General features: G+C 38.9%; 2 protein-coding genes across 3 annotated transcripts; both read left to right on the top strand.

The window, feature by feature from the left end:
• Window positions 1–544: 544 nt before the first annotated feature.
• Window positions 545–7,829, top strand: polk (polymerase (DNA directed) kappa). 2 transcript variants are annotated; one of them, XM_020594590.1, is made up of 14 exons: window positions 545–1,059; window positions 1,336–1,455; window positions 1,597–1,749; window positions 2,282–2,413; window positions 2,556–2,706; window positions 2,903–3,109; window positions 3,394–3,518; window positions 3,753–3,919; window positions 4,004–4,036; window positions 4,154–4,250; window positions 4,881–5,052; window positions 5,207–6,244; window positions 6,789–6,837; window positions 6,986–7,829. In XM_020594590.1, exons 1-14 carry the CDS (start codon window positions 931–933, stop codon window positions 7,065–7,067), a joined length of 2,655 nt encoding a protein of 884 aa, XP_020450246.1. In that variant the 5' UTR covers window positions 545–930; the 3' UTR covers window positions 7,068–7,829. The 2 variants fall into 2 exon arrangements, 1 of the variants encoding a protein (XP_020450246.1); XR_002274493.1 differs by having other exon boundaries at window positions 546–1,059; window positions 6,789–6,891; window positions 6,986–7,045.
• A 261-nt stretch (window positions 7,830–8,090) lies between these two features.
• On the top strand, window positions 8,091–13,448 carry ankdd1b (ankyrin repeat and death domain containing 1B). Its single transcript, XM_020594604.1, has 15 exons — window positions 8,091–8,259; window positions 9,175–9,275; window positions 9,411–9,509; window positions 9,619–9,717; window positions 9,936–10,040; window positions 10,160–10,261; window positions 10,407–10,505; window positions 11,031–11,129; window positions 11,276–11,374; window positions 11,555–11,653; window positions 11,768–11,866; window positions 12,036–12,131; window positions 12,509–12,710; window positions 13,015–13,146; window positions 13,257–13,448. Exons 1-15 carry the CDS (start codon window positions 8,091–8,093, stop codon window positions 13,307–13,309), a joined length of 1,653 nt encoding a protein of 550 aa, XP_020450260.1. The 3' UTR covers window positions 13,310–13,448.
• The last annotated feature ends 6 nt before the right edge of the window (window positions 13,449–13,454 follow it).

Here is a 13,454-nt window from a genome sequence, read left to right as displayed (position 1 = left end):
AAATACAATTTCGGAAAAAAAATATTTTGACTAACTTCACTAGAATTTTACAAACGGTTCAATTGTAAATATTTGTAGTTAAAATTAATTACATTATGATTACATTTCACTGTACTGTTTTGTATATTTATTTTGTAGACCACTTTCTTGGAGTATTCTATGTACTGTTACTGATTATGCATCAGTGTAAGTTTCATAAGGCCCACTTTACACCAGAAGAAATAACCACTAATTTCAATTAAGCTATTACGTCAAAAAGTAAACTCGCTGAAGGTACAATAAAATAGTCATCATAATTATCTGCAGATTTAAACTTGTTATGTTAGATGTATTTTTGTTTCAAATGACTTCCTTAAAATAAACTTGTTTTAAGCAGTGCTTGTAACTACGTGGGGTTGCTGTAATATAACTGGACACAATTTTACACCAGTTTTTGGGCCTAAAATTCCGGGGAGACACTTCATATTAATAACTGAATTTTTGCATGTTGGTTTATGTAACAACAACAATAACAACAATATTATTATTAGTATTGCACTAGGCAAAAGATAATCTTGTAGGGCGTCTTTTAATGGCGCAATAATGCACATGTGATACAAAATGTTTGTAAATGTTAAATTCAGCAGTGGTAAACAAAACAAGCCATTTCCGGTAATGCGAAATGAATGCGGAAATGCTGGTTTCAAAACATGAAGTGGTATGAACGTTAGACAGCGGAGCGGTTTTGTTTCAGTGTAATACCAGTTCAGAATGAAAAGGCAAGTTTATAAATTACTGGTTATTATTGGTTATTTGATCTAGCTCCAAAAGTCGCCCATTAACTGCGATACATATAATCTACTAACTTTCGATCCGATTTGAGCTCGTTATAAATTGGAGGACACTGCCAAAGATAAAGTACTGTTTCCCATCAAGGGTCCATTTTTCAAGATGGAAAATGGGGTTGCACCCACTAAAGGAGAAGGCTTCCTCTCCAGAATGGCCCTCAATGACAACAAGGCTGGTATGGAAGGTCTTGACAGGGACAAGATCAACAAGATCATCATGGAGTCATCCAAGGTAAATAGTAATCTACAGTATACTCATAGTCATAGTTTTATGCCAGGATGATGTGGATGACTGTGTAACCAGCAAGAATATAAACAAAGGAATATATAGAAAAGTACAAATTAGGCTATAGCATGCTGTGAGCAATACAACATGTGAGGTCCACTTTTACCGATCGTGTCTAGCCTTATATGAAAGTCTCTTCCCCAGTGTAAAGTCATCCATCTCTATGAAACTGATGTGCTACAGAATCAGTAACTCTTCACTGGCCTTGCCCTTCCCCTGCAGGGATCTAGGTTTTATGAGAATGAAATGAAGAGAGAGCAGCAGGTGAACCAGCGCATTGAGAAAATGATGCTACAAAAGGCACAGATCACAGAGCAACAGATAATGAAAGCCCAAGCTCAGGTATGATATGTTATGGACTTTTACAGATTAACCAAAAACACATGTAGACAAATATGTTGTGCTGTCAAATGACAAAGCTACATTTCAAACACCATTCTAAGTTTGCTAGCTATGTGTTTTTTATTAAATCTCTTTTTTTAGGTGGAGAGAGTGGCCTCAGAGCTGGAGAGGAGTCGTGATCTAAGCCGAGTAATTGTACATGTGGACATGGATGCTTTTTACGCTGCTGTGGAAATGAGAGACTGTCCTGAGCTGAAGGACAAGCCCATGGCTGTAGGATCCATGAGCATGTTGGTGAGTAAAACTATCATCTGGCAAACAGAAATATGTCATTTCGTACATAACTGATGGATTTGTTAGTTGTTTAGGTGCATCAGATACTTTAAACCAATTAAGCCAGGGTAGAAATAGCAACAGAAAAATCAATGTGTGTTAAGTTACTGGTCACACAGTACATTTCATGATACCGTTCATTACAAACCTTTTACTTACAACTTTGCACATTATCAAAATTAACAGTAAGTTAAGTTTAAAATATTCATCACACAGCACATCATTATAAATCTTGCTCACAGTACTACAATAGTGATACTATGTTTTTTCAAATTCTTATGTAGGACTAAGTCTTTGTATGCATAAAATAATAAATACTTTTAATTATAAATGTATTGCCTTGTTGTGATATTAGTGACTATAGATAGTTAGATCAATGCCAACATTATATGAATGGTTTCAAAATAAATGTAATATTCTAACAAGTGATTTGAGACTGATTGCCTCCCATATATAAAAGTATTTTATTTATATCTCACCTTTTCTTTTTCAGTCAACGTCTAACTACCATGCCAGGAAGTATGGCGTCCGAGCTGCCATGCCTGGCTTCATTGCAAAGAAACTCTGTCCCAACTTAGTCATTGTTCCACCTAACTTTGATAAATACAGAGCTGTGAGTAATGAGGTAAGAGTGACGGCAAAACACCCAGGCACACACACAAAGAGATAAATCTAGACACTTACTTTCAAACAAATGTCATGGAGCCATTTTGTTATTTTTTTTTCTTAAACTAACAGGTGCTCATACATCTGTATCTCTCTGTTAGATCCGAGAGATTTTTGCAGACTATGACCCTCACTTTCAGCCAGTGAGCCTGGATGAGGCCTATCTGGATTTTACAGACCACCTGGAACAGAGGCAGAGCTGGCCAGAGTCCTGTCGTACACATCACTTCCGCGCCAGCAGCACTGCCCCAGGCAGGACTTAATTATTTGGAAATGTTGAATGATTATATGGTGTGGTGTGTTATTGTTTGTTTTACTGTAACTGTAGATTTTACTCTATTTACTGTACACATGACAGGAAACATTTTTATTATAATGATGAATTGCTAAAGTTCATATATTAGAAATACATTTGATTATAGTGTGAAATATTTTAATTTCTGTAAAGGTGTACAGCAGGTTGAGCTTCCCCAGGAGGCAGTGCCAGACCTCTCTCCAGTCCTGTTTGAGGACAGCCCGAGCTCCTCTCCCTGCTTGCAGGGTTCTGAAGCTATTGGTACTGCCGTTTTCGAGGTGTTTGGGACATCTATTGAGGAGGCTGTAAGAGAGATGCGCTTCCGCATTGAGCAGAGGACCATGCTGACTGCTAGTGCAGGTGAGGGGAATCTTATTGTCTCTCAGTGTAATTATATCATCTTCCCTCTCCCTCACCACTTCTGTACTTTCTTAATAAAAACTACATTTTAAAAATATATACAGCAGGCAACTCCTTTTAAACTGTATTTCATTCCTCATGATAACAACAGTGTGCAACTATAATAACAAAAATTCAGCAAAGTTTATCCTGCACATTCTGTTTAGAATTATGATCAACATTACATGTTCCACCAGATGTCCATATACAAATACACTATTCAGTTACACTATTCACTCTTCTAGGAATTGCTCCAAACACAATGCTTGCCAAGGTGTGCAGTGACAAGAACAAGCCCAATGGCCAATACAGACTCCCCTCCACCAGAGAGTCAGTCATGGACTTCATCCAGAATCTTCCAGTTCGCAAAGTACAGTACATATGGCTTAAATGAAAACATAAGCAGCGTATTGTGGTGTTGCTGTTAAACAGTTATGGAAAGATGTTAGAATGTAATCATGAAGGCTTTTTTTAATATATATATATATAATTAAAGGCCATTCAATGTGATGTAAAGTGACTAATGAAGTGCTGCACACAGGAAAAAGATGGTTGAACAAAAGACTATATCAATATTTAAAGACCTTAAAATGTATTCTTCCAGATTTCTGGTGTAGGAAAGGTGAGTGAGAAGATGCTGAATGCTTTGGGCATCAGTAGCTGTTGTCATCTTGGCCAGCAGATGGCACTGCTCTCATTGCTGTTCTCGGAGACAGCCTGGCATAATTTCCTACAGATTTCCTTGGGGCTAGGCTCCACATATATACACAGGTATTGTGTGCGTGTTTAACTAATAAAACTCAAAGTCCAGTCTAGAAGAAGGAGATAATACTCATTGTCTTTGCTTTCATACAGACATGAAGAAAGAAAAAGCATGAGCACAGAAAGGTTTGTTTATAATGAGGAAAACATAAACTGACATGGTTAAAATTATTTGTTTTAGTGGTAGCTCTTTCTTATCGTCTCTTTGTCTCACTCTTTTCTGTCATTTATACATATTTACAGGACATTTAAAGAACTGACTAAAGCTGAGGAACAGTTATCATTATGCAGGATGCTCTGTGAAGATTTAGCAGAAGACATGAAGAAGGAAGGTCTGAAGGTACTTGAATGCGGGTTGCTTTGTTAATATTAACATACCTCTGTGCATATCTTCTTAACAAGTAGGTGGTTTTTAACACATCTTTGGTTAGCACTGGGAATATTTGAACAGAAATGGACAACATTACATGAATATACTGTGAGAATATATTGATTAAAAAATGGAAACACCATCCTATTCTTGGCCCTCCTAGAATCACTCCACCTCCAAATCGGGGGCATATATATTTACCTCGCCCTGTTCATTGCTTTTTTGAATCGATAGCAAAAAGACTGGATGGCTTGGCACGGCCATCACCCCCCTGCCTGCGTTCTGATGGGGCCTTGATAGCTGGAGGAAATGGAGGGTCATTAAGGCAACAGCAGGGGCTACTATCAGCCTTGGAAATGTCTTCCTGGGAGATGATCATATTGCTATGAGACCGTTTTGTGGCATTACTCACAAAATGCATTCTGACAAATCAATCAGTGAGAAAACGGAGTATTCAAATTTTGATTTTATTTTTGTTTATGCCCTCTTCTATACAGTACCATTGATCATGTCAGCAATTATTAGGTTGTTGGAAAGCAGACAGAAATGACCTTCCTCTTTTTCCTAATATTTGTGTGTATTTTCTTCATTTTTGTGAAGGGGAAAACAGTAACGCTGAAGATTAAGAACGTGAACTTTGAGGTGAAAACCAGGGCACTGACGCTGCCGTATGCTGTTGCAGCCGCGGATGATATCTTTGCTGTTGCTAAGGACCTATTGAAAATGGAAATAGAAAATGAATGCCCCCAGCCACTCAGACTGAGGCTCATGGGTAATTAGATATACCAATATAAATAACATATCAATTAATTTAACTAGCTTGAAATAAGTATAAATGATCTGTGGCACACTGCATGTGGAAATAATGACACAGTTGCTGTTCATTTTGAAACTTTTCTATAGAGAATCTGTTTTTGTGCTTGTAGGCGTTAGAATCTCTGCCTTTGCCAGTTCGGATGATAAAAAGCCCCTGCAAAAGAGCATCATCGGCTTTCTTCAGCAAGGCAAGACAGACTCAGGCGGTTCTACCCAAGGAATGCATAAAAAGCTTGAGAAAGAGCATCTCTCCAATCACTCCATCCAGGTCTGGCCCTTCACTTGTCCTGCCTCAACGCAGAAGTCCCGGAAACATGAGGAGGTTCCCTGGCGGAGTAAGCACAGGGGGTTAGAGGGAGGCCAGACTGATGAGGAACCCCAACAGTCTTTCTTCCAAAGGGCCTATGCCAAAAGGCTGAAACTCCAGGCTGCAAATTCAAGCACACAAGAGGAAGGACATGGGGAGAATTGTTCTGTTATTTCCATAGACACTCATGCTCAAAACTGTGTAGAGTCACCAGTAAAAACACACAAGGGTGTAGCCTCAGATCTCTCAGTAAATAGCATCATTTCTCCTACACAGGCGTGTGCATCTACATCAGGATGTGGTGGCCCGCTGTCAGAGAACTTCATCTGTCCGGTGTGTTTCAGGCAGATTGAGACGACTGATTTAAATGTCTTCAACAGACATATAGATCAGTGTCTCAGTGAGGCCACTAGAAAGCCAAACAAAGACACAGATCCTGACTCAGAGTCAGATTTGGACTTAGAAATTGACCATAAAAGACGTGAGGTGGTGAAAATATGGAGGGGGGAGTGTGCGGTTGAAGAGACAAAGACAAAGAACAGTGGAGAAATGGAGTCCATCAGAACTGATCCTCAGGAAGCCCAGTGCAGCATGAAAAATGATTCTAGTCGAACAGTTTTGTTGCTCAATGGGGACAACAAAACACCACAGCAGCCTGAATCATGCTATTATAAAGGTCTTGTCCTCATCTGCCCAGTATGTCAGCGGACCCAGGACACTGATGACCTCGCTGTCTTCAATCACCATGTCGACCTCTGCCTGAACCAGGACGTCCTACATATCCTTGGGGGAGAGACCTCATCTATGAAAAATCTACCTGTTACAGAGAGCAAGGCCGTAGGTGAGTGTGTGCATTAAATGAGGTTGTTCGACACTTTGTCACTTATAGCAGGAACCTCATAATCATTAATTCAGCATTTTGTCCCTTGTGTGCTTTGGGGTTGCAGGTGACAGATACAGTCCTGTTGGTAATGTCTATACTAAGCTGTAGCTGGATTAAACTTGATTTAACTGAAGAACTATTTGTTTTGGAAGGTGTCAGTGCCCTGTGACCTACTGACAATGTCACTGTGTTAGAAGTTTGTATCAATTCCTACAGGGAAAAAAAAGACATCTCAGAAAGACATTTCACTCCAGGGGGCTCTCTTTGCCCTGGTTTTGAAAATGGCTGAATCACTTTCTCACCTATTCATTTCCTACATTGATCTGCACCCCGGTTTCCCCTTAAACAAACTTGCCTGAGAAATTGCACTATTTATATCTCTGAGGAGGTGCTGTAATTGTGTACCACCTCAGTGGATGTGTTTGTTTTATTTTGTCAGAGAAGGGGAAACTGGATTTTTATTTTCCTATTTATGTACATGAGTGTCCGTTTCTCTTTGTAGACAGAGGCCATCTCCCGCCAAGGCAAACAAGCAAAGGCAAAAGCAAAGGGTGAGACTCTTTCCTCCACAAAGTGTTGATGTATTGTCTGCAGACCATGCCACTGTAGGTACAGTAATGTGAAGTTACAACCATGTCAACAAGAAATGTTTTAATCAGTAAAATGTTTTTCTGTGTGGGTTTATTTTCTGACTTTTAGACGCGACTCACCTTCCTCTCCTCATTCAAAGAGGGCTAAACCCCTTGGTCCTCGCAACACCATTGACAAGTTCTTCAGGTGACAGTCCTGCACAAATCCTCATCTGAAGGACCTGGGAAAGTTTTCTACAGGAAATGAAAACCCACTCTCACCAGTCTTGGTTCCATGGACAGGGGTTTGCTGTGATACACACTCAGCTCAAATTGTTGCTACAATCATTGCATATGAAGCCATAGTGAGTTCAGAATTCTGTCAAAAGAAGCCAAGTATTTGCACTTAATTGCTTTTTATTAACCATACACTACACATAAATGAAAGATGACAAAGGCAAATGCTTTTATAGTGATTTTTCTAATAATGTCATCTGTCAGTGCCAGTTTCATTGTCTATTTTCTGTTGTTTAATGAAGACAAGCCTAATGTTTCTATTTAAATGTATGATAAATAAATCAAGAAGGTATTTATTACATGCTAATGTCCTAGTGTTTTAAAATGTCTTAGTTATTATTCAGATATTTTCGTAAATTCCTGTTGCATTTAATGTGCTTTTCAGTGATAATACTCTATATGCCTAATTGTGTATATGAGAGAATCCTATTGTGTAAAGTGAAGTTGCAATAAATAACTATTCAGTTGAAATTTCCACTTTAGGTAATGACGTTCCTTACAGAGCCTTATGTTGATTTTTTGTAAACACTGCACTGTGTTCATAGCTTCTAAAGATAAAGGTATAATATCCTTGTGTTCCTCAAGGCGTGATAAATACATGAGGCTATACCCATGCAGTCACTTGCTAGTCATGTTAACCGGTTGTGTTTCATGTTAAACGTACTGTTTCTATCTGCAGGCCTCTCAAAGGTGTGAGCTGGTAAAGTAAACATGGATTAGCCTTCCAGCATTAAATAAAGAGTAGGCGTACACTTCAAGAATTACTGTTTACTCTTTGATGACAGGAACTAAATCAAACTGGGCAGTTGAGTTGTTTCCATCTTGTGTTCTATTACCACAGCAGTTTGGTTTGCTTTTAGTGCATAATTAGGCTGTATTATTTTTATTGAACCAAGCCTACTTTTAGTACACAAACAGATCATTTAAAGTTCCTCTCAATGAAGAGACAAGCATTGGCTTTGAAGACGAAGCTCAGCAACTTTAAGAAGGAAGATTTCGATCCTCACAAGTGGTTGAAAAACGAGAAAATGAGCGCGTTTTCTGACTTTGTACTCAACAAGCAGCCGGAGAAAGAGGAAGACAAGAGCTTTGATAACAAAGAAATGTGTAAGTACAGAAAGGCAACAAAATCTGAAAGGGGAGAAAAGACAAATAGCCTGTGACTTTGCTTAAAAAATCATAGAACATTATAGAGCAAATTTTTCTCTTTAGAACCGAACCCTTGAGTTAACACTTAAAGATGGAGTTAATCATTAGTTCTTCTTTGTGGTAGACTGACAATATATATTTGCACAAGGCTGAAGCCTTGTTGATATACTCCACTGCGCATAAAATGGATACACACTCATCGCAGTTTAACTTACAATACAGTATGATCCTGTTGAAGTTTGACTCAAATGTAATTGTAAATGCCTCACACATCTGGTTGATTTTTAAGCCTAGTAAAGTTATTATATATTAAAGAATATACCATATATATATAAAGGTTAACTGGATGGACCTCATTAAAAATTAGATATAGAATCTCTTTATTTTTAAAGCTATCCTTAAAAAGCTTCCTGAGTACAGTGATGAAATGTTTTCTCTTGCTTTCAGTGGATATCAGACCAGACCATCCAGATGGATTACCTACATTATACCTAGAGTGTGCTCTGAGTTTAGAAAAACTGCATTTGCATTTTATACACATTGGCCTTGCAAAAATCTACAAGTGAACCTTCAATTGAAAATATTACCCCATATAAGAAATTCAAATGTCTTGTTCAAGAAATAACTTTAGAAGGAATGTAAATGTAACTGCTTTAAATGATTAGGCCCTATTCCTATATTTCACAGACCATATTTTATTGTGTATTGTGTGACTTATATGTAGGGTGCATGTTATTACTTGACTATGTTGCCATTTTGGCCAGGTCTCACTTGCAAAAGACATCATGTATCTCAGCAGACCTCACGGTTAAATAAAAAACTATATATGTAAATAGCCATATGTAAAACCTTCCTGCCTGCTGTGTTGTGTAGTGCTCGATGCAGAAAAGCAGTTTATAGAAGCAGCCAAGAGGAATGATGTGGAGGCTATGAAAACTCTGGGAAAAGGACTTAACGCCAATGCAAAGAATGTGGTAGGTCTACAAACACTATCTGCATCTCATTATACTGCTTGTATATTATCACATAAACAGGCTGATTAATTCTGGGAGTTTGGAGAAACCCTTATTTAGTGGATAAAATACAGGTTACATATTTATTTATTTTAGCACGATAGGACTGCTCTTCACTATGCGGTAGCCGGCAAAAACTCCGGGGCTGTGCAGTTTCTTCTGCAGCGCAGGGTCAAAGTGGATCAAAAGGACAAGGTGAGAGTATTTGGAATGTCTGCATGTGAAGATCTGAGCAACAGACAATTGCTTATGTAATGTATTTTAAAGAATCACTAATTCCAATTTTGTGCTCTGTGTCTGGCAGTATGGTGTGGCACCCGTTCATTTGGCTGCCTGGTTTGGCAATGTGGAGATTATGAAGTTATTAGTGCAGGCTGGGGCTGAAAGCAAGGTTGAGAATGAGGTAAAGACATGAAATTTAGTTTCTCAGTAACTGACGGAGGAAAAATACTCAGAAAATGGGCACTTTGTTTTTTATTTTGTGCAACATTTTTCTTGTTGTTGTATAGCCTTTTGTTTCCTATTACAAATCATGCTATATTTCATTGACAAAACCAGATATTTAAAGTGTGCACCTCTTGATTAGTAAAAAAATTATAACTAAATGTTTTTCTACCTCAGGAAGGACTAAACATTATGCACTGTGCTGCTATCAACAACCACCCTGAAATTATAGAGCATATTATTAATGACCTGCAGATGCCAGAACTAGACAAAGAAGACACGGTATTTACCTGATACAAATTTTTCATACTGCACATATATTATTCAATTTCTGGGCAAATGATTTTGCACAGTACATGCAGTATATATGGTTGTTTGTACCTCAACTCTTATATTTTTAGTCAGGGAACCGGCCATTTGCATTGGCTGCAGAGCATGGGCATGTTGAAATGTTACAGATGCTGATGGATCCATACCAAATGGCCACCATGGTGCCCAACAAGGTGTGTGTGCACATGCGTGTTTTTGGTGCATCTATTTATAGCTAATGGCCTTTTTATTCTCACGTTTGAGCACACATTACTATGTCACACCTGAAAAGTTGAGCAATCTTTGATGCAAGCTGTTTCCTGCCCTTCCTCCTGCCAGAGAGGAGACACGCCCCTGCACTTAGCTGCCAGGAAGGGCCACTTGGGCGCTGTTCAACTGCTGCTGCAGAGCTTTGATACTCGGGATGAAGTCAATATGGTAGACAATCAGTGTAAACATCCTCCCTAACAGTGTGCACAGAGGCTAATCCACTGCTGGATGGTGGCTCCACTTTGGATCAATTAAATGTATCAAACTGGTTTCTATTGTGTAACATGGTAAACTGTGCTCTGGCTTGCATTTCAACTCTGACAGGTAAATTGCAGATGAAAAGATTAGAGCTTCTGTCCAAAGACACAAAGGCTAGTGTAGGAACATAATTTGAATTACAATGTCACACATAACCAATTACTAAATAAGTGAACATGCTCTAAACACTCCCAATATAAATAGCATAGACCAGTTTCACCGTGTTGTTCACCATTAATTTACTTATTCTCATCCAAGTTCCTTCAGTGTAAAAAGGTTGATTTCTGAATTCTAGTTGGTTATAGGTCATAAAAAGTTATATTTTAAGAGAACACTGAGTCATTTTAAAATGTGGTTCCACTGAGAAGAATGTTCTACTCACATTGTACATTTCCAGGATCGATACTATATTTTATTGACAAATCTGTGTTGCAGGATGGTGAAACAGCTCTGTACCAGGCTGCAGAAAACGGACAGGAAGCATGTGTCCTGGCCCTGCTGGAGGCCGGTTGTGACCCCGACATACTGACAACGGTATAATAAGGAACTATACTGACCCAAATATTTAAATCCCTGCTTTAGCATCCTGCTGTTAGTGATCCTCTACCATAACATGTGTTTGAGCAAAAAAAATTATTTTGTAAACACAAATCTACACATCTGAACACCCTCTCTTGTAGGCCAAAGGCAGTGCTCTCCATCCAGTTTCAGAAAAAGGAGATGCATCTCTTGTCCATCTCCTCTTAGAGTACAAAGCCAATGCAGACTTTCAGAATCAGGTAAGCAAACACAAGCTAGGTGGCAGTAATACACTGTTTCAGTGACATTCTCTGATAACACACACACCAGCTGTGCTGCTGCTGCTGCTGTGCTACCTGGATGCATATCACTATAATTTTACATATTTTTTCCTGTTCACTTTCTGGACTCATTGTGTAACATGACATTTCTGCTCTCAGCACCTAGAGGCTCCTCTCCACCTGGCAGTGAAGAACAGTCACATCCCTGTCATCCATTCTCTACTGCAGGCTGGCTGCAACATTAATATCACTGATAAGGTATGATTACCCTAGTAACACAGTAAAACAAGATGTCATCAAAGATATATAAACACATTAAACTAAGAAAATATGTGCTACATTGAACCGTGCTGTCCCATGCTATGAACTCAGAGAGGCCAGACGGCTATACATCTTGCTGCAGAGTTGGCCAGAATTGAAGTTGTAGAAATGCTTCTCAAAACCGGGCTGGATCTGACACTGCAGGATAGGGTAAGAATTTCAACACCATGTAAGGTAAACTGAGCTCTTATACACGTGCACACTTGTTTTCAAGACAAAGCAGCAAAATACATTTAAAATGTAAGAATCTAATCCTATATCAAACACATTACAGTTCTGACATTTGTGTATTTTGTTGTACACGTTGGATTTGGAGCAGCAGGGTAAGACGGCTCTGGGTGTGGCAGCTAGAGCAAATGAGGTGATTATTGTTGACATGATCATCAAAGCAGAAAGATACTACACCTGGAAGAAGGTGAGAGATACTGAGAAGATACTTGTACTTTTACTGCTTTTGCATGTGCCATAATCTATTCTTAAAATCAATTCATCACAAATGATTCATTTCCAAATGTCACATTCTCTATTAGTTGAATCCTCTGTAATACTATTAAATGATCCACAGAAAAAAAAATGCCTCACAACCCAGGAATATTTGACAGCAATTTACCCTGAATTTAATTAAGGATATGCCTGATTTCCCAGAGTTCTTGATTTTCAAAACGTTTAACTCTGGTATTCATATTGATAATTGTGTGTGAGTGCCTTTCCAATAATCTCTTGCCATTCCCCTGTGCCTCTAAGGCTTGTGGCCAACATCAATCTGCTGACATGATCTAATTGCCCTTTCAGGCCAACCCTGAGCTTGATGAGAGGGTTCGCAGTGAGTATCCACTAACGTTCAAACTCGACCACCGCCAAGAGACCAGCGAGCTTCGTTCGATAGCCTGGCGCCTGGCATACAAGTTCCTGAGACCAAAAGACTGGAAACAAATGGCAGAACACTGGTCGTTCACTACAGAGCAAGTGTCTGCCATCGAGGAGCAGTGGATAGGTGCCACAACTCACTCACTGGACAATCTTGTACATTTGGCAACTCTTAAATTCTATACCATAAGTCTCTTATAGCCAAAAGTTACTGATGCAAATCACTGAACATATAATACATTAATATTTGGCCAGGTTTTAATAAATGTTGCCTATAACAAGTATGTCCTCATTGTATGTATGATCTCATTCAAACTGACTTGCTATATTATTTTTTCAAATGCATCTTCTGGTGCACAGAGACAACCTTTATGTTATTTTTACTAGTTGAATTGTTTTCCTGACTGTACTGTGCTGTGTGTCGGCCCCAGGTCAGAACAGCTACCAAGAGCATGGGAACAGGATGCTGCTGATCTGGCTCCACGGTGAGGAGCTGGCTCAGAGGAATCCTGCTAAAGAACTCTACAAGGGCCTCACTGTCATAGGAAACAGGAAAGCTGCAGGTAGCTTCAGTTAACACCTTTTTTCTACACACATATACTGAACACGTAGCGGTGATGCCTGGAGATGTTTGCCAAAAACTGATTACAGAAAATGTTGCTTTGTCTCACAGATATGATTCAGATGGGGGCAGAGAATGTCGGCGTGGGCTGTGGCATGTCATGAGGAACACTAAAGCATATGGACTGACAAAGTTAACTCCATGTTTACTTCATTTTCAACTACTGATCTGTACAGTCTGTTAACAGTGAAATAATTTATTTTATAAATAAAAGTGTACATCATTTGATTAACTTGAGGCTTTTTTTTA

The sequence above is a fragment of the Monopterus albus genome, unplaced genomic scaffold, assembly GCF_001952655.1.
Source record: "Monopterus albus unplaced genomic scaffold, M_albus_1.0 scaffold23.1, whole genome shotgun sequence".
NCBI classification, from domain to species: Eukaryota; Metazoa; Chordata; class Actinopteri; order Synbranchiformes; family Synbranchidae; genus Monopterus; species Monopterus albus.
This window is presented reverse-complemented; position numbering and strand designations above follow the sequence as displayed.